At 46.1% G+C, this 21,078-nt stretch overlaps 1 protein-coding gene across 6 annotated transcripts in view; it reads left to right on the top strand.

Moving 5' to 3' along the window:
• The window catches only part of LAMA2 (laminin subunit alpha 2), a 3,129,796-nt gene that overhangs the window by 1,274,187 nt on the left and 1,834,531 nt on the right, over window positions 1–21,078 (top strand). For all 6 annotated transcript variants that reach the window (XM_085611831.1, XM_085611827.1, XM_085611830.1 and 3 more), the window contains exon 14: window positions 20,496–20,707. In XM_085611831.1, the coding sequence (XP_085467957.1) occupies window positions 20,496–20,707 (212 nt within the window). The remainder of the gene's footprint in view (window positions 1–20,495; window positions 20,708–21,078) is intronic.

Here is a 21,078-nt window from a genome sequence, read left to right as displayed (position 1 = left end):
CCTGTCTTCCGCAGGGCATGTATCCCATTCTTTAAATAGGTTCACATTGTTTTTCCGTACTTGATGTACATAAAGAAGGCAGGATTCTTTATGCGGAACTTGAGCAGTAAACCATTTTCAAGTTCCAATGGTAGCCTACCTTACCCTCAGTGAGACAAATTAAAAAGAGCCCAGGCCTTTGCAGCAGTTTATCCCAGTTGTTAGAGGACTTGAAGCCTCCTGTGACTAAATTGTGTGCTTTTGGCCATCACTTTGAACTTATTTTCTTCGCTTCGGTATTTTGCTTAGACTGGGAGTACTTAAGATCCAAAACCTGGCAGAAAGCGTGCAGTAAGAAAACTGATCTGGAATTCAACACACATTTCCAGATGTCATCAGGGGAGGCAGTACACAGCCAACTCGCCAACATCAGTATGGCGGGATAGTTAGGGCTTTGGAGCAAGAAAGTGTAGCAGTCTCAGTTCTACTTTCCCAAACCGTTCTCTCTGTTTCTCTGTCCCCTCCTCTCCTACGATACGTGAACTTTGAAACAGTCTTCGTTTAGGAAATGAGCACAAGGGACATATTCCCTGTTCAAGTCACCACTGTGTTCTCCTTCACATATCAATAGGAGTTTATTATATTTTCTTAAATAACTATGTGTAGTTAATAGATACTGACCACCTCTCCTTTACTCTACCTAATCAAGGAAGCAACAGAACACTTTTTAATCCCAAATTCTGACCTTGCCCTGAAATTCGGATTTCTTACCATAACGTGTGTGTTTGTAAAGCACAAGCTTACCACTTTGGGCACATTGCCAACTCAACAGTACTCATTTTTATTGACCTCAGAACGACCAACGCACATGGATGATGTTACAAAGTTGCATTTTCCTTTTTTTACATATAGTATAATTAGTAACACTTGTTGCTCTGTTAAACTTGGGTCTCTAGTGGTGGGCTGCCTATTAGTTCTATATGGCTACTGCAAGATCAGGGATACATTAAAAGTGCTAGGGGCGGCCACCTTCTTGTTAACTGTGGGTTCTTTTTGTGTGTTTACCTTTCTTGTCCAGGGAAGACCTGGTTGGCAGTTCGGGTTGGACTATTCCCTTGAGGAACAGGGTCAAGACTGATTTGCATATAGCTGGGTCTGAACTGGGGTGGTGAAATGAGCTAAAGAACGATGATGGATTCAACCCAGATCTGTAACTGGGTGTGAGTGTCTGAAAGGTTTCAGTGCTCCGTCCATCATCTCCTTGTGTTTGCTTTCTTGTTTAGGATTTATAAAGACACTTGCTCCCTCCCATCTCTAATTCAACCAAACCTTGGCCCCTCAGAGACCGCTCTGAGCAACTCGTGCACATTGTGGAGATCTGCGTAAAGGACATTGATGTGTGTTCTAGTTGGTCTCACACCCTCTGTCACCCTCTCAGTGAGAGGTAAAAGAACAGGACACTGAGCATCCCCAATCAGGGAGGGGATGTAGCGTGATGGGATTTCGGAGCAGGGAAGCGCAGAGCGCATTTTTATGCTCCTGCAGTGGATACAGTGAATTTACTTTACCCGCTATGTCTTTGAATTTGTGTTTTATCTGCAGAAAGCACAGCGTTGGAATAGTAATAGCAATGTTTCTGATTCCGAGCTGTGCTGCCTGAACATCAAGCACTAACGCAGAGAAATGTCAGGTTAAATTAACACAATTTACTTCCTGCAGGGGTTCTCTGCGGCGCTGCACTAGGAGATCCCATCTTGGAACGGTCCTAGGTGTGGGACGTGGCACAGACATCTCTAGGACAGTCACAAGGAACAGGTGCGACAACTGTTCCACTATTTCAAAAGATGATCTAGGGGCAGCTTGCATATTTTCTTCTGGAAAGGCCCTGAAAACATGGTTCTTCCAATGCTAAGTCTGAGCAGCACCTTTTTTATGTGGTTTTGTCCCCTGGCCTATCTGCTTTCGATTGCAATTATAGATCTCCCTATTCAATTTGCCCTATTTGTTTTTGGTTTAAGTTCTTCAGTTGTTGGTGCTCTGTGGAAAAAACGGACCAGTGCATTTTAAAAAGATACTATTGCAATAGCACATGCAGTGTTCACTGAGATCACATGACACAATCTAACCGAAGTCATGTCACAACCCTCTGTATTTTCCAGTCATTACATTCTAAGACTGTCTAGACATCTTGGGGCATCATCTTGGGGCATACTCTCAAGGACCCAGCACCGAGTTAGCGGCACTTTATCGCCGCCAAAGTGGCAATAAATTAATCGCACTATTCACAAGCTGGTGTTAACAGCCCATATCACCACTTTTCCTGTGATAGCAGCCACAAAAAACATCGCCACAGATGACACCGGCAACTAACGCTAATGAGATGCAGAGTAGGCCTTACCATGCAAAAAGTCGCTAAAACACCACTTCGCAACATTCTCAACGACCAGCCAGATCAGCGATAAGTGCACAAAACATGAGATAAGGCGCGTTAGCAGCAGGGATTTAAGACCTGCTCCGACCTGGTGTTAAGTCGGACTACACCCTGCACGATAAATGGAGCACAGCCCAGAGCAACACCTGAAGAACAACAGATGCCATGGAGCTACTCATCATGCAGCTCGGAGACCCAAGAGGGCCACAACATCCACCACCACCACCCCCTGAGACAGACCCGCAGCACTCCTTTCTCGTTGACGTACTCCACCGGCCTACACTGTGGTCAAGTAGGTCACACATTTGGAATTGAGTCTTGATTTGTGTATGGCAGAGTTCATATCAATGCACGCAAAGAGAGGTGTAAGAGGAAGACGTGGTGCAGTCCGGAGGCAAAAAAGGATCCTCGTTATGGTGGTGATCGGACACTACCAACAACTGCTCTGGTGCCACTAACTCTGTGCATCGCAAGCCAACGACACATGGCTGTGGGCCCATGCTGAGCACCGCCTCCAGCCTACACTGCGGTCCTGTAGGTCACACATTTGGGACTGAGTCTTGATTTGTCCATTGCAGAGTTTACATCATTGTACAAGCATCATCGCAGACTGCATCCCCTTCCAGCTCTGGTGCCACTGACTCTGTGCCCCGAAAGTCATGGACACTCTCTGGTCGGACTTTGGTGGCATATGAGTATCTGGCCTGGGGTTTGTCTTCATCATCATGTAGCTGATACTGACTTGGTGGTAAAAAGTAGTCTGTAGTATTCATCTCCTCCATATTGCCTGTTTCTGCTTGGTACTGCCTTCTGCATTATGCCCGGGAAGAACACTGTCCCCCGAAACATTCTGCGAGATTCACCTTAGACATCGACGACGACCCGCTAAGCTCACTTTGCCCTACCTCAGTGCATCGCAAGTCACCGTCCCTTGCGGGTGTGCCTGTGCCGGCCGCACTGCATCTGGGTCCACTAACTCTGTGCAGCACAAATCATGGACACTGATTGAATATTTGATGGCCTCTGGGTCGATGGGCTGGAGGTCCTCAACGCCATGTGTCTGTGGACCTGCACTGACCACTGCCACTGGCATCAGCTGCGGTACACCAGGGTTCACACATCAAACCGGGTCCTGACCTGCCCGGACGACGCATCACCACAGGAGGCACATGCCACCACCGCCAGGACCACCTCCAAACAACTACTGCCAGAGTCATAAGAGTCTTGCAGCCAGACTACCAGAGTTGCTCACACCTGTTGGTGATGCCATCATCAGGTTGATACCCTGCTCAGCTCTTCAGGTGCCACTCACTCAGTGCACCACAACTCATGGGCCCTTTCTGATTGAGTTTTGTGCTGTGGAAAGCTCATGCAGCAATGTCACCTCAGGCAGTGGGGAAGACCTGGGACGATGATGAGGAAGATAAGGCAGATTTAACACACCCCACTGCATCTGCAGCAGGAATATCCCAAAGGGACTCAACCCTAAACAATCACTTAACATGAGCACGCACAGCTCTGGTGCCCCAACATCAATGCGCTTCGACTCACAGATCCTTCTGATTGCATATTTGGTGAGCTCTGTACTTGCTCCGGCTACCACCATGATGCTTCGCAGTTGTTTGCGTTATGTTGGTGTTTTCGGTTTCCGCTTAAATAGTGACCACTGTTCAAGTTGTTGCCAGCAGCGACCACTCCTTGAGGGCTGGCTTACACTCACCCCACACCCATCCAGCACAGACGTAACTGTACATGTGACCCTGGCAATAAAAGGGGCCGGGCGCACGTGCCCGTAGCCATTTCCGCAAACTATCTAAATGGGTCAGTGTGGTCATTATGTATGCATGAGGGACACCGGGACTCTGGCCGTGGTTAAGTCATGGCCTTGCCAAGGCAGTAACTAATTTGTGTGTCCCTGTTGTAGTGTCGGCTCCACCCGTCACGCAATGGACAATGTTGCAATGTATCATGCCCCGGGAGTGCGGGCTTGGCCGAAGGGGTAAATGTAGGAGCGCAAGCCCGCTCCGGGTCCGGGATCATACATGCCAACTATTGTGTGTGTCGCCATTACCGCAGCATGAGCTAAAGGTCTACCCTCAACTGCATCACGAGTTCAGCCAGCCATTAACTCTACATCTGTTTCCGCCCTGTCCTTACCATAGGCCTACACACACGTGGCTGCCCACCTTCAACGCACAACATTACAGTGTCGTAGTCAGGCTTGTGGACATGCGCAGACAGGCATGACAAAGGTGTGCCGTAGGAGTGCAAGTGATGCAACCGTGCTGCGCACAGTAGTAAATAGGCTCAGGGGAGGGAGGAGCAGCAGTGAGGCTACGTGATACACATTGATGCCGCTCATTTGCTACAAGCAGTACATGCCAAACAGGAATCACTAAGACACACATGTCACACACCAAGGAACCAGTGGGCCTGCCAACACATCATGCTGAACCAACTATTGACTCATGTCTCTCTGCACTGTCACCGGTGACCAAGGATATGCACTCTGCCCTTGGATGATGATACCCCTCCGAGCCCCAAACACACAGGCTCAGAGGCAGTCCAATGCATCCCACAAACGCACCAGGGGCATCGTGGAACGCACATTTGGCATGTTGAAGTCACGTTTCTGGTGCCTGGACATCACAGATGGAAGGCTCCTGTACAGCCCAGATATCGTGTGCAAGATGATCGTTGCATGTTGTGTGTTGCACAACATATGTGTATGCACCAATGCTCCATGGCTGCAAGTGCCAGATGCACCGGACGATGATGAGGAAGATGAAGCATGTGGACCACAGCCCACTTTAGCTGCAGCAGGAATAGCCTGTAGGAACACCATCATTGACAATTTCTTCACATGAGATTGTCACATTGTCAGAGTCCTTAGCAGATTGGGACAGTCCAAAATGAGCACAGACACAGCATGTGCAAATAAATTCTTTCAGACACACATTCCCTGAGTGCATGTCACTCCTGTGTACAGGCACATCACTCTGACAAGTGTAAGTGCAACATGTAGTGCTAACGATCTCGTAAATTTGGAGTAGGTTTTGGGTGTGTCACCTCTGTACGGAGAGGCTGTTTGGGGTGTCACTTATTCAAATGCCATTTCTGTGTGTGAGGGGTAGTACGGAATCCCACACATCATCGTCTCACATGTGTCCCACTTAATTGCATATAGGCTGTCATTTGTGACCTACAATTGACAACAGGGCTCCTTTTGGGGTCAGATATGTACCACCATGATGCAGGGATGCACCCTGTGGCTCAAGTCCCACAACATGAGCAACATGGACGTAAGGGGGAATCACTTTCCCTACATTCGTACAGTATTCACGCACAGTGGAGTGTTGAAGCTGTCTTAGTACTGGGCCATGCAGACGACACTTTACAATGTTGCCCCGTGAAGGGCCAGCCAGAGTCCTATAGGCATTGACAAGTCATTGGAAAGGAAAGAGTCCAGTCTGTAGACTGATTGTTGTGTCATTGTTTTACAGACGATATGTGGCAGTCCCTGCTGAGGTGCAAGGTTAGTGTGGCTGGGTGTATCGGGGGAGAGTGGAAGGTGTTATTCCAGAGCACGATGCAGAGTTTAGAACCAAGCAGTGAGAAGCCATATGGCAGAGATGAATGCTACTGCTTCCTACTTACCCCTGAGTCAGATTCATCCTCATCTTCGGCCCCTGATGATTCATGTGCCTCACATGTGGGTGGTGGTGTTTGGTCTGCAACAGTGTGTGACACTGATACATCAGGGCCCGGAGATGTGGATGTAGAAGTAGCAACAGCATTAATCCGCGCAATGTCTTGTGGCATCGCTCCCATGATGAGGATCTGCAGGGCATGTAAGATTCCATCTACAGCTTTCTCGTGTGCAGCCATGGTAGCCCTTCTTTGCGCCTGCATCCGCTCCATGTTCTCCATGACCCTCCTCATGTTTCCCAAATCACGGATGACATCGCTGTAGCCACTCTGACTGGACAGTTGTTGTTATCTCTGAGTCATGACTCCAGCGACGCCAGCCATGGATTGTTGGGTGGCATGGGGCGGACTGTGGGTGACCTTTGGGGAGTGTAAGTGGTCCCTGATGGGACTTAGACACCCACGTATGGCATCCAGTTTGGCTGCCATGAGTTGGAACCCCAGCCGCACCTGTTTAGCCAGCCCCCTCTGGCAGTCTAACACACAGCGTTGGAATGCCATGTGTTCCTCTGTGAGGTGCTGGGAGCAGGACATGGTGGTGGGTGCTTCCTGCTGTGTGGTCTGGGCAGGGGGTGGGCTCACCTCGATGGTGCTGGGCTGACCTGCTACTGGAGGTGGGGTGCTGATGCTGTCCATCAACCTTTAGAGTTCATCTAGGTCGATGTCCTGGTGCTCGTCTCCATCATCACTGACGTGATATAGGGTCTGCTCTGCAGGAGGTGTTGATTGTCCCTCTGCAATGTAAAGGGTAGATGCAGTTTCACAGTGTGTTACATGTATGTTGACGCATTGGCGAAGTTTACATACAGACTGCATGACAATGTACATTGTGACTGTGTGTGGTGAGTTGCCTATTTGATGCGGGACAGTGGACATTTGTACAACATCAGGGATGTGAGGTTGTATTCGTTCCTTGTCATCTCACAGTTTCCTGCTATGCCAGGAGTGATTGGCCATTTTGTACAAACATGCGGCAGCAGTTGTGTCTTGTGTCCTGTTGTGAAAGTGTTGCAGTTTGCAACACATTGTTGTCAATGTTGAGGTGCTCTTATTCTTATGTGTGTGTGCAACATTGTGGGTGAGTCACCCCTGCAGCTCTGATTTTGTGGCCCCTTATCCCTTTCAGGCGGTGTGCCTTTGCCTTTTATGCTTCTACAGTGCTGAGATGTACCGGACTTGGTTGTTTGGGGCTCTTGGTCGAGTTGTGACTCTTGAGCATGGTTTGTCCTTAGATGTGTTGTTGATGTCAGGGGTTGTTTGTGCACGTGGACGTGTCAGAGTGTGACCTGCTCCTTTCCGGATGTGGCCCACACTCAGCCACCTCAGTGTCGTGGCGTGCACGATGTCATGATGATTGGCCTGCAGCCATGCTGATGGTCATGTAGTGTCACTTGCATTGTCAGTGTGTCTCACACATAGGCATCTTTGCTGGGTTTCGCACATGTGCATGTGTTGGTGGTGAGATTTGTGATGTGTGGTGTGGGACCCCTTTGGGGACATGGGGTACGGGGGCCTACTTGGTGTTTGTGTGCTGCGGTGTGCCACGGGGATCAGGGACATGCTCCAGAGTCATTGTGGGTGTGCAGTGTGCTCTACTTACTTGTGCATGTGTGCCATTGTGCCCATCTCCTCCCATCCCCCCAGTCCCTGGCCGGTACTCACCCTGTTGAAGTTGTGTCAGATCATGTTGCGCAGTGTCCGGATCACCAAATCTTGGCACCGTATCCCGACTGATGACTGTGGCCACCATTTTCTAAATGTCATCCAGCTCCTGGTGTGCCGCTGGACTCCCACCTCCAATGGGTGTTGCTGCTTTCATGTTGGCATCGAGTTTCTTCTTGGTTTTGGCCTTCACATCATTCTAGCGCATATTGACCTCTTCCATTGTCCTCCTCAACGCTGCAATTGCATTGACATGGTCCAAGATAGTTTGCCATATTTGCGTCTTTGTTGCCAATGACACGTTTGCGGTACCGAACAGTTGTTGGTAGTGTTCTGTCACCTCCGTAATGATGATCCTGTTTTCCTGCGGACTGAACCGGATCTTCCTCTTCCTCTTATCCTTGGCCTTCCCCAGCCCTGAGGTTCCTTGCTGGTCATCTGTGGGGCTTGTGGGGTTTGCGTTGTCCTCTGCACTCGGTCCGGGTGCATCCATGGTGCTACGCAGTTTATATTTTTTTGTCTTTTTTTTTTTCTTTTATAGTGCATTTTCCCGCATTACGCGTGGGAATTGCAGGCCCGTCACTGGTTATTGCTGATTTTTGTAACACGATTGGCCACATCGCAACTTTTTTTGCGTTCGTGTTTCGCATTTTTTTCAGTTGTGCTTGTTTTAACGCAGTCATTTGGTGCGTTATCGTGAGACTATCGCAGGGTGCCGCCGGATTGAGAATACAACGTTAACACAGCATTATTTTCCCGCGATAGACTGCGATGTGTAGAGTTGCGTTAAGCAAATTTGGCGATAGTTATCACACGTTCTTGAGAATATCCCCCCTTGATTACTAGACACCTAGAGAGCATTCAGCATTGTGTACTGGATAGAAAATGTTTATGCATCTTATATGCGTTTTTCTCCATATACTGCTTATTTTTAGAACTTTAAGTATTCAAACTGTTACTCTTTATAGGTGTTTTGTTGACGCTCAGTAGATTGAGATCTCACTGCAGTAAATTTAGGGACAGATGTACGGAAAATCGATTCAGTAAAAGTTGTTGCAACTCGCACATTTATTTCTACTGAATCGATTCTGAGGTTGCGAACCGACCTATGCATTCATGTGTATATTTGCAGAATCACAATTCGGAGTGTAATTGGTCTTATTCTTTATACTCCCTGATTGGCTAACTTAAATATTTAAGGCACACTCCTGAAAATGGAAATGGGTGTGTATCTATTAATGGATAGTAATGGAAGGCAAGAGAATGCAGAAGAGGAGGCATCAGAAACCTCCATCCACATCTTCAGAAGAGATGGAATTTTAGGCATTTAGAAAGAGAAATTGTGCTAAAACCGTGGTAGGCATGAACTTGAAACTGCACTGCAAGTTAAGGTGATGATTGAGGGCTCGGTCTCAAAAACACAATTTAATTCTAAGAGTGATAAAAGGGACCCTCTGAGATTTTTCTGAAAAATCTGAATTCCTCAAGATTCAATTTGACAGCAAGAAGCTTTTTGGAAAGCAGTTGGATGCGATGATAGCTAAATTCCATAAAGATCTGAAGAATCCCCTCCCTTTTAATTCTTCACCTGACAATGTGTTTCCTATTGACATCAAGAAGCCAGTAGGGGCAGAAATGTAGCTCCAAGGGAGATGGTTGGGGAGTTACCCCCCTAAAACTGTATTCTGTAGAGAATAGTTAGGTACAGGTCCTTTCAGTCGGGTAATCCAAAGAGTCTCTTGGGTTCACTGTGGATTTTTACATACCCACACTGACAAAAACACACTCACTCTCTCTTATCTATGTTTTGAAGGCCTTAAAAAATGTTGATTAGTTTGAAAAGTTTAGGTACCCCTAACAATCCACACGCCTGTCTCTTTCCAATGCCCCTTAAGACCTCTTCATTACCTCATTCTCATATAATGTGCTTTAACAAGATGTCTCACACCCCTCCCCCGCCCCCCAACTTACTTACCAAACTATGCCCCTGGGTAGGGGCAGGCTATTAACATTTTTTAACATCTGGGAAAAGAATGTAAAGGATCAGAGGGTATTAAGCACCCTAAAGAAGGGCCTCCTCGGAGACTTTAAGATGATTCCTCCAACTTTGGTCATTATTCGAGCATCAGTTTGCTAAGACCCTCAAGAGAGAATCTCTATGGTCAGGAATTCAAGCTTCATTGGCCAAGTGGGCAATAATTCACGTGCCAGCCAAGGAACAAAGGAGGGCACTTACTTGATTCTGCTCCTAGTCAGGAAGCCCTCAGGATAGTTCTGACCAGTACTCAATCTCAGGGGGGGTGAACATCTGGACCAGCCCAACTCATTTCAAAATGTTGACATTACAAGGGGTGCTTCAGATGCTGTAATGAGGAGCTTCCTGATAACTATAGATTTACACAATGCCTACATGCACATCCCTATTCACCCCAACATCAGAGGTTTCTCAGATTTGCAGCAGGTCTATTTCAGTACCAATTCAGAATTCTACCTTTCGTGCTCAAGTCATCCCCTTGTGCCTTCACAAAAGTGCTGGATCCATTGATGACTATGCTTCGTCAATGAGGGATCACTAAATTGCCATACTTGTATGACTCTCTAATTAGATATACATCTCTATAGATAACAGAGGAGCACATGTTGAGCAATGCAAAGAGAAAAGAGCTAGCTTGGTGGATGTCAAAGGAAAACATCTTGAAGGATGTGTCTCTAAAGACAGAGATTCCAGTAACTATAACCACCAATATCAGTGTGACAGATTTGATTGCTTGGACTGATTGTTAATAGGCTCAAGGTTTTTGGCTAGAGAAATGCTGAATGACGTCTTCAAACTGGAGGGAGTTAGAGGCAGTGTGTATAGCCCTAGAAACCTTTAACCATATCCTTTACAGAAGAACAGTGATTGTCAGGCAAGACAATGACACAACCAAGTTCTATCTCAAGCAGGGGGGAACAGGTACTCCTTCTCTTGCTCGAATAACAGACCAGGTATTCATCTGGGCTCAAGACAATGTGACCTTGTTAACGGCAGTATAGATCAAGGGCACTGTAATTACGATGGTGAACAAGTTGAATTGAGTAATCCCTCCTTCAAATGATTTTTGCCTATATGTCAGAGATATGGCACTCCAATGGTGGGCCTCTTTGCCAGTCGGTAAAATGCAAAGATTCTAATATTATGTTGAAGGGCAGAGGAGTATGGCTCTTGGATACCCTCTCAAGCAGTTGGTTTGGAGCTCTCATATATGCCTTTCCTCTCTCTCCTCTTCTTCTCAAATTCTAAGTGAGGTTGACATATGAAATATTGAAAGTGATTCTTGTTGCTCCAGCTTGGCCATGGTTCACCTGGTTCTCCCTACTACTGATTCTAATAATGGACAAAGAATAGCCCCTTCCAAACCATACTTCCTCTGTCTCCCTTCTTCAATTTCACCATGTCAGAAGATCAGAGCTAATGGTTTGAATGTTGAGAGGGTAAGGCTATTGACGAGGGAGCTTTCAGAGAGACTGCAGTTTCCATTCAAGCCTCTAGGAGGGCTTCCCTTTAGCTTTTTATATGAGGCATTAATCCACCTGTACTAAGTGGTACTCAGAGAGGTGGTTCCTAAATCCAATCTACACAGCTCACACACATTTTGGAATTTTTGCAGGATGGTTTTGTCTTTGGGTCTTCCTCCCTCAGAATTCAATGGGCAGCAGTTAAAGCATTTAGGGGCACTTGGGGAGGCTTGGATGAGGACGGAGAGCTGATTAAGCGGTTGTTCGAGGGTTTTGGGACTATCCAAACTTTGGCAATGTTAAGATTCCCTGCCTGGGACTTATTGTTGGTTCTCAACACACTACAATTTCCACCTTTTGAGCTTCTATAATCTGGAGATCTGAGACTCTTAACACTTTTTTTTTTTTATCTGTTTTTATTGGTTTTTGAGTTTTCAGTGTTTACAAATCACACAGTACACATTGACTTTACATACATAATCAATTGCAGAACATTAAGATTGCAGTAGTGTATAAATTAGTTAAGATATCCTTGAACATTAGGATTACAAGAGCAGAACAGCATCTTTAAATAATCTGTCTAAAGGGAGAGTGTTACTCATGTTGGCCAATTAAGGTCAGTTTCTTAGTTCTGCTGTTGTATTCATATAGTATGCAATCTTGTTATTACTGTCTGCCCAGTGTTTCTGGTCAAGGCGCAACCTGCACGGTCTTGTCATTGCTTTCAACGTGTTTGTGTTTGCTAACAGATTGAACTATTAAGAGATAAAATGAAAGGGGGCAGGGGAGGGATCATAACAATAAACAAGAACTGGTGATATGAAAGTGGGATTTTGTAGTGAATTAGTAAGTGTTGTCGCTGAGGTATCCTGACAAGGTGTCACGGGACATATAAGTGTACATTTCCGTTATGCACTACATGATGCTTTCTAGGTTAAGTCAGTGAAAGGTGTATCGCCCAGTGTTATTGACTGCTTGCCCACCTGTTGGACCGATGTGGTATGCTTAGCCTGGGCTGGCCATGTACTTTTATTAGTCTTGGCTATGCTGCTGACTCTGTGAGGGGGATTCAGCACCATTGTTTATGTTTAGAAGGTTTATGAGAAGTGCATCCCAGCTGCTTGCTATCGTGAAACGCTACGCTCTCCGCGTTTGCCCAGGTGTGAATTGAGCGCCTCCATCCTGTGAGCGGGTAGGGAGCCTTCCATTTCTTGATAATTAGTCTCTTTGCCACCACTATTCCTAAATCCAGGAACCGAGAAGTGACCTTGTTATTACGGGTCCTGTAGTGCTGGTGCAAGATATATGTGGACCACTCTAGGGGGATGTCCCTAGCTGTACAACATGTTAGATCAACTGCTACTGCTTTCCAGTATTCAGTTAATGTGGGACAACTCCAAAGCATATGCAGTAGATCTGCATCTGTAAACGTGCATCTAGGGCAGTTGGCATCCTGGCGGCTAAAGTATTTATTGATCTTTGCGGGCATAAGGTAAGCTCTGTGGATGATAAAAAAATTGGATCTGTCAGAAGCGCACGTTTTAGGGGATATACATGGTACACTGTAACACCGAATTCCACTCTGCAGTAGAGAGTGATCTGCCAGCCTCAGTCTCCCAATGGCACCAAAGGGCTATCAGGTCAGCGGCTGTGTGGTGCCTTAGCGAGGTCGCAAACCATTTCTTTATGTGTCCTCCCTGACCCAGGTATTATATGGTGAGGTGCATGTTTAGCTCTGCGGATATGTCCCCCCAGTGGGTGGTTAACACCGCTATGAGGGAACAATGTAATAGAAATTGGCCAGGGGTAGTTCCACCTCTATTACAAGTGTGGTGTATGAGCGCAGCACTTCATATAGGTATAAATAACCTAGTTCTTGGATACCTGCGTCTTGCCATTGTTGTAGTTCAGCCGCAGTTGTTGTGTTAGGACCCTGAGGTGTTCCTTCCATTGGGAGAGCACGGGCATAGGGAGTGGCTGTTCGGTTTATGAATAGTGCTCTGTGATAGTATTTATATGCCACTCCTAACATTAGTGGGCTTGGGGTTTTGACCCTGGTGCATGGGTGGAATAGGTTTAGCATTTAAGAGAGCTGTATGGGGGGGAGAGTGGTTGCTGTGTCTTCACTGCGTCGATCCGCTAACCACCTGGCTATCCACTGTAATTGGGTGCCCAGATAATACTGTTCTAAATTTGGAGCTGCCAGCCCTCCCTGGTCTGTGACCAGTATTACCAATGGGGTAACCCAAAAAAAGGCCTTGGACCTGGGTGTCGTTTATTACAAAAAACAGTGGTCCTGGACCAATTATTCTGGAAATATTATTGAGAAACAATTATAATTTCAAACTCTTAAGAGCTCACAAAATTCAGCTCACAAAACGTATATAAATCGCCAGTTTTACCAAAAGATCATGCTGTGCAAGACAAAATTATGAATTGCAAAATATTTATTTTAATGAATAAAAGACAAATTGTTAAGCAAAATTTAGAGGGCCATGGAAAAGAGAGGAGAAAATTGTTCAAGGGAACGTGTAGAAAGGGGTGCTCAAAAAATTAGGAGTCAGGAAGACTCAGAGTTTTCAAAACAGAAAGTAAGGGGCATATGTTTACACAAATGTACAAAAACTGATAATGAATAAACAGTTCAATGCAACCTGGCCATATATATAAAATTGTAATCATTCAAATTAGGTCGATTTTTGGAACATGGGAAATGGGGAGGAGGATGATCCAGGTGCGAGAGGGGGAGCGTCGACATTTCGATCCGACTTTGCGGCAACCGAGGGATTTTTGTGCCTCAGCCATGCGGATCTTCCTCAGGACAAGGGGAGGGGTGAGTAGACCCTATAGAGTGAAAACAAGGAACTTAAGACGGGTACCCATAAGGGTTACCATAACTTAGTATCTGCACATCACGGGAAAAAGGACCCACCTCAACAGGAATCATGTAGGCGCTTAAGGGGTCCAGTGAATAGCACACCGATACCTGTGAATTAAATAATAATGACATTGGTTGCCCATAAAGTATAAAAAGGGTTTTTTGTTCTAAAGGAAGGGCCAGGGTGTGGCGACTTACCCGAGTTGATCACAATATCCAATTTAGTAGGGGATTCAGTCTGTGGTTAGCGAAAAGATAGCGCTATTAAGATCCAGTTTATAGTAACCGCGTCTGTTGCGCGGGTCCCGTGATTGGTTTAAACAATCTAGGGTACAGCCTATTTAATACAGCTGAAACAAGAAGAGTGAACTAAGTAAAGGATTCTGTCCTGGATGTGTTTACAAGCTCAGCAATCAGGCTGGTTCGAAACATAATTACCTAATAGTGTTGGGAAACGACTTTGTTCCTCACTTGCGGTAGCAGCCGAATGGCAGCCATAACGCGGGAGAATTAAAGCCGTGTATGGGGGCGGTTGCTTGAAAGGGGCGGTTACAAGCAACCGTGTGTGAATGTTAATTATTAGCAATGGTTGAAAGACTCGAAAAGGAATCTGTCTGCCAAAGGCCAAGGTTTGCAATGTTTCACAGTGAGCCATACATGGGGGTGGTGACTCGAAACAAACGTGAGTGAATGTATCAATGTGCGAAAGACTCAAATTAGAATCTGTCTACTGAAAGACCCATGATTTTCATAGTGAGCCATACATGACTCAACAGTTAATGCATAAAGAATAAAGAATAATAATACTGTGTAATATATCATAAATTTTAAATCCGTAACTAGCTGATGTATTTGAAAAGGATTGTATGCGGCATTCCAATTACACAATGACAAATCACGTATGTGGTTATACATAAAAGGGTTACATGAAACATACAGAATTTGTAAATAAAAATAAAAATGTTTTGATTCAAATACAATATTATAGTTCAGATGGTTGACAAAGGAATGGAAACAAACATGTCCATAAGTCCTCTAAAGGAGACTGTCATAGGTTTGTAAAGGTAAGGGATTGTAGATCCATCCTACCTTGTAGTATTTTCCCAGTTGCAGGTGGCGTGCATTGGCCAGAGCTTAATGATATCAACCGCTGCTAAGTGTGGATACCTGATTCTGTATGTCCTCTAAAGGAGACTGTCATAGCTTAAGTTGATCCATCCTACCCTGTAGTGCTCCCGTTAGAGTTAGCATACATCGACCAGAGCCTAATGATATCAACCATTGCTAAGTGTGGATACCGTCTGTTAATCTCTTCATATTCATTTAACCCCTCCGCTGCCAGGCCTTTTCCCCCTCCTGTGCCACGCCCTTTTTTGGCTATTTGGGGTAGTGCGCGCTGAGGCCCCTGTAACTTTTTGACCACATAAGGTATCCACGCCAAATTTGCGTCCTTTTCTTCCAACATCATGGGGATTCTGAAGGTACTCAGGGTTTGTGGATTCCCTTGGAGGGGTCACAGAAATGAGCAAAAATACAGCAACATTTAGTTTTTTTTTATTTAAAAATGGGAAAAACAGGCTGCAAATGAAAGCATCTGGGTTTTTCCCTGCAAATGTTATAAAAAAAGGGTTTGTGGGGCTGAAATCACCATTTTCCCAGCTTTTAGGGGATACCAGACTTTTGTCAGAAACCCAACGTTTTTTACACAGTTTTGGCATTTTTCTGGGACATAGCCTATTTTTGCTATTTTTTGTGCTTTCGACCTCCTTCTAGTTAATGGTAGAAATGGGTACAAAAGCATTAATGGATCCTGGAAAGCTATACATTTTAGAGAAGTAAACAAAATTCTGAATTCAGCAAGGGGTCATTTGTGTAGATCCATCAAGGTTTCTTTATAGAAACTAACAGTTAAATATAGGATAAATTGAAAATTTGTTGAAGAAAAAGCCTTTTGTGTCAACGTTTTCACCTGTAACTTCTTCTAATTATGACAGCTCTTTGAAAGCAATATACCGTTACATCCGCTGGACATTACTGGTTGTGGGGATATATAGGACTTGTAGGTTCACCAAGAACCCGACGAACCTAGAGCCAAAAACTGAGCAGCAACTTGCAATGGTTTTTTATTATGTACGGGGTATATTGTAATTATTCTGTAATTCTCCCGATAAAAATGGTACCTCACTTGTAGGGGTAGGCATAGTGCCCACGACAGGAAATGGCTCAAAACCCAACGTGAACACACCACATTTTCACAATGCAAAATTACCCTTTTTTAGCAAAGTGCCTAGCTGTAGTTTTTTAACCCTAGCTCTGCCGGCACCTAGGGAAACCTAGCAAACCTATACATTTTTTAAAACTAGACACCCAGGGGAATCCAGGATGGGGTGACTTGACTGCCTCACACCAGGTTCTGTTACCCAGAATCCCTTGCAAACCTAAAACATTGCCAAAAAAAAACAAATTTTCCCTACATTTCTGTGGTGGAAAGTTCTGGAATCTGCGTGGATCCACAAGTTTCCACCCACCCCGCGTGCCCCAAAATCTTCTGAGAAAAATGGTACCTCACTTGTGTGGGTCGGCCTAGTGCCCGCGACAGGAAACGGCGCAAAACGTAACGTGGACACACCTCAATTTCGCTGTGAAAAATGACCCTTTTTTGCCAAAGTGCCTAGCTGTAGTTTTTGAACCATAGCTCTACCGGCGCATAGGGAAACCAAGCAAACCTATACATTTTTTAAAACTAGACACCCAGGGGAATCCAGGATGGGGTGACTTGACTGCCTCCCACCAGGTTCTGTTACCCAGAAACCCTTGCAAACCTAAAAAATTACCAAAGAAAAAAACATTTTCCCCATATTTCTGTGGTGGAAAGTTCTGGAATCTGCTTGGATCCACAAATTTCTACCCACCCAGTGTCCCCCAAAGTCTTCAGAGAAAAATGGTACCTCACTTGTGTGGGTCAGCCTAGTGCCCGCGACAGGAAACGGCGCAAAATGCAACGTGGACACACCTCAATTGCGCTGTGAAAAATGACCCTTTTTTGGCAAAGTGCCTAGCTGTAGTTTTTGAACCATAGCTCTGCCGGCACCTAGGAAAACCTAGCAAACCTATACATTTTTTAAAACTAGACACCCAGGGGAATCCAGGATTGGGTGACTTGACTGCATCCCACCAGGCTGTGTTACCCAGAATCCCCTGCAAACCTAAAAAATTGCCAAAAGAAACACATTTTCCCTACATTTCTGTGGTGGAAAGTTCTGGAATCTGTGTGGATCCACAAATTTGCACCCACCCCGCGTTCCCCAAAGACATCCAAGAAAAATGGTACCTCACTTGTGTGGGTCAGCCAAGTGCCCGCGACAGGAAACGGCGCAAAACGTAACGTGGACACACCTCAATTTCGCAGTGAAAAATTACCCTTTTTTTCCAAAGTGCCTAGCTGTAATTTTTGAACCATAGCTCTGCCAACACCTAGGGAAACCTAGCAAGCCTATACATTTTTGAAAACTAGACACCCAGGGGAATCCAGGATGGGGTGACTTGACTGCCTCACACCAGGTTCTGTTACCCAGAACCCCTTGCAAACCTAAAAAATTACCAAAAAAAACAAATTTTCCCCACATTACTGTGGTGGAAAGTTCTGGAATCTGCGTGGATCCACAAATTTCCACCCATCCCGTGTTCCCCAAAGTGTTTTGGGAAAAATAGTACCCCACTTGTGTGGGTTGGCCTAGTGCCCGCGACAGGAAACGGCGCAAAACGCATCGTGGACACACCTCAATTTCGCAGTGAAAAATGAACCTTTTTTGGCAAAGTGCCTAGCTGTAGTTATTGAACCCTAGCTCTGCCGGCACCTAGGGAAGCCTACTAAACCCACACATTTCTGAAAACTAGACACCCGGGGGATTCCAGGGAGGTATGGCTTGCATGGATCCCCCAACGTTTCCTTACCCAGACTGCCCTGCAAACCTCAAATTTAGCTGTAAAATGCCCTTTTTCACACATTTTTGTGTGGGAAAGTTGTGGCATCACCGGGCTGACCCAAATTTCCTACCACCCAGCGTTCACACAGGTCTCCCGATAAAAACAGTGCCTCACTCGTGTGGGAGGCCCAAGTACCCGCGACGGGCAAGGGCCCACAACGTAGTGAGGCGACATGAAAATTGCCTATCTCAAAATGACCTGGTTTTGCGAGGGGGGTCACTTGGGTTTTTGGCCCGGTGCTTGGCGGCAACCTAGGGAAACCTACCAAACCCACACATTTCTAAAAACTAGACACCCGGGGGATTCCAGGGAGGTATGGCTTGCGTGGATCCCCCAACGTTTCCTTACCCAGAATGCCCTGCAAACCTCAAATTTAGCTGAAAAAATCACCTTTTTCACACATTTTTGTGTGGGAAACAGCCGCGGCCCGTGGAGGGAGTTCCGGTGGGGCGGTAAGGCGGGGCGGGGGAGGGTCAGGGTGGGGGGTTCTAAAAACCAGAATATGGATAATTGCAGGTAAGTAAACAATTAAATCAATAAAACGAATTTCGTAGCGCGCGCTGCATCGCATGGTCACTGTGTGATATTGTTCTGGGATTACCAGAGTCAGGGGTGTTTATCACCAGTGATCTTGCCTTGTGTAGGAGCTCATGCTCTGTTTCCTCTGCCTGGGTCTACCTCGGTCCGGGCGCGCAGTTCCTGCACAGGGGTCCCGGGCATGCCCAATGTCAATATCTCACCCTGTCAGCGGGCCGCGGGTTATTCTCAATTTGCAGACAGAGAGGATTGAACAGTGGTTCCCCTGCACTCAGGGCCAGAGTGGTTTGTATTCTGCATGGCACTTAGGGAAGTATGTTCTGATCACTCAAGCCTGAGTGGGGCCTAGGAGCCCGTTCTTTCTTTCTTAGAACTCCCCTCTTCAAGGGTCATACACGCCGCACGGTGTCTTTACTTGGGTCCCTCTCCACGTTGTGCGAGATGGGCCTGTTGTTCCCCTGCAGGCTCCCTAGTCTGGTTGCCGTTGCCTCCGCTCCACCCATGTCAAAAGCGAATCTTACGATTGTGCACCGTGTGCGTTCTGTATACCCCATTTTTTGGTATGTGCGAGGGGGGAGACGGAGGATGCTCCTGCTCCCTCTTACCGGCGTTGCTCCTCCAGAGGCTGTCAACGGGAGTAGTGGTGGTCGCCGCAGGCCTATCCGTGGACTTGCCTGCACTCCTATCTGCGCCACTCCATCGCACCACCCGGAGCTCAGCCCGTGAGCCATGAGCTAAGAAGTGTGAGGGGTAGCTGTGGTGTGGGGGAGTTCAGGTAGGTCACAATCTCAGCCGCCAATTGCTCAGGCACGTCACGGCTCCTGTCCGTACTCAGCAGGGCCTCACAGGGTCGCCCGCTCAGGCCGCGCATCGGCGCAGTTCACGGATCAGGTCTCGACCTCCGGTGTTGTCCTTTTAGGTGGTGTTTCTTAGTCTCCGCTGCTTCCCTGGGGTGTGTGCTGTTTCTGCACCTGGACAGCTGGATCATCTAGCCGTGTCACCTGTATTATTTTACAGATAAACGAGGCTACTATGACAAAGCTCTACAGAGCTGTGTTCGCCGTGGTGGCTGGCTAGCCACGCCCCCCTCCCCCCCTCCCCCCCAGACTCTTAACTCTTAAGAGTTTTTTTTTTTACTTGTGGCTTTAACATCAGGGAGAAGATTCAGGGAAGTAGGATCCTTGTTCTTAAGGTTCCCTTACCTGTGAATATTTGAGGACAAGTTTGTTCTTGCTTTAGGACCCTCTTTCTTGCTCAGTGTTAAATCTTCATTCCACCTAGAGCAGAAGAATATCCTCCCGGTTTTTCCTCCAAACTCTCAGACACCACAGGAAAAAGAGCTACATTGGATGTTAATCAATTTATTCTAATTAATGAAGAGAGAATTGCAGAAATAAGAGCTAGTGGCTCCAACAGTTTATTTTTAATTTTGGATCTGTCAGAACTGATTTAAAACCTTCTAGTTAGACGTTAAGTAGGGTGGGTTAGGTCAGTCATACTGTTAGCCTGCATAGAAGCAGAGAATGAGGCATGACCAGCAAATTGGTAATTCCAGATCCAATTCCCCGGTACTTTCCCATTATCCCCCGTTCTTTCATGTGGAGATTTTGGCTGTTTTAAGCAGCTGAAACCTAAGATTTAAGGTAAAGAGATCTGTGTTGTTGCACCCTTAGAATGTAGACCCTTCATAACGAGCGCCTTAGTTCAATAACCCATCTCTATTTTGTAACAGCCTGTGTGCTTTCTCTGTGTTCATAACGAGCCCTTACTGTGCAGTTTTCTTAACAGTTGTATACTTTTCGGCTGGCATTTCAGGGTAACGGCTTGCGGATTGCTACAGCCCGGGAGGGAATTTACCTGCAGCCTTACGAAGAGCACACGGAGAAGGTTTTACTCAGCCCTGAAGCGTTCATTGTCTTCGGCACTGGCACTGCGGTCAGCAAAAAGGACTTCATGACGGTGCTGGCAAACGTGAATCGGCTTTTGATCCGAGCTACGTACAGCAATGAGATGGAGGCCATCTACAGGTGAAAACTAGAATTGCACTTGTGAAATTTACTGTCTTTCTCGGTGACTTTCCCTGGTCATAAGTAGAAAATGTGACTTGCACATACGAACGAAATGTTTTTGTTTTTTTAAATCTGATGTTCTTAATTCAGTTGTGTTTTTATAATGTGGATGTATGTGTTTTTTTCCTCGTTTTAACCAGTTTTTTTTCTCCATTAACTTGGATTATCGTTTTTTTATTTGCGCCCTCAATTTATGAATTGTCCTTACTTGGTCCTTGGCAGGGTGCAACAAGATTAAACTAAAACGTCTCCGAGAATCTGTAGGACAGCGAACGCTGTATATCAAAGGTTAATATTGCAATTAAACAAAGTTGTCATGCTTAAAACTG

The sequence above is a fragment of the Triturus cristatus genome, chromosome 6 (genome assembly GCF_964204655.1).
Source record: "Triturus cristatus chromosome 6, aTriCri1.1, whole genome shotgun sequence".
NCBI classification, from domain to species: Eukaryota; Metazoa; Chordata; class Amphibia; order Caudata; family Salamandridae; genus Triturus; species Triturus cristatus.
Note: the sequence above shows the minus strand (reverse complement) of the source record. Positions and strands in the feature narration are given on the sequence as shown.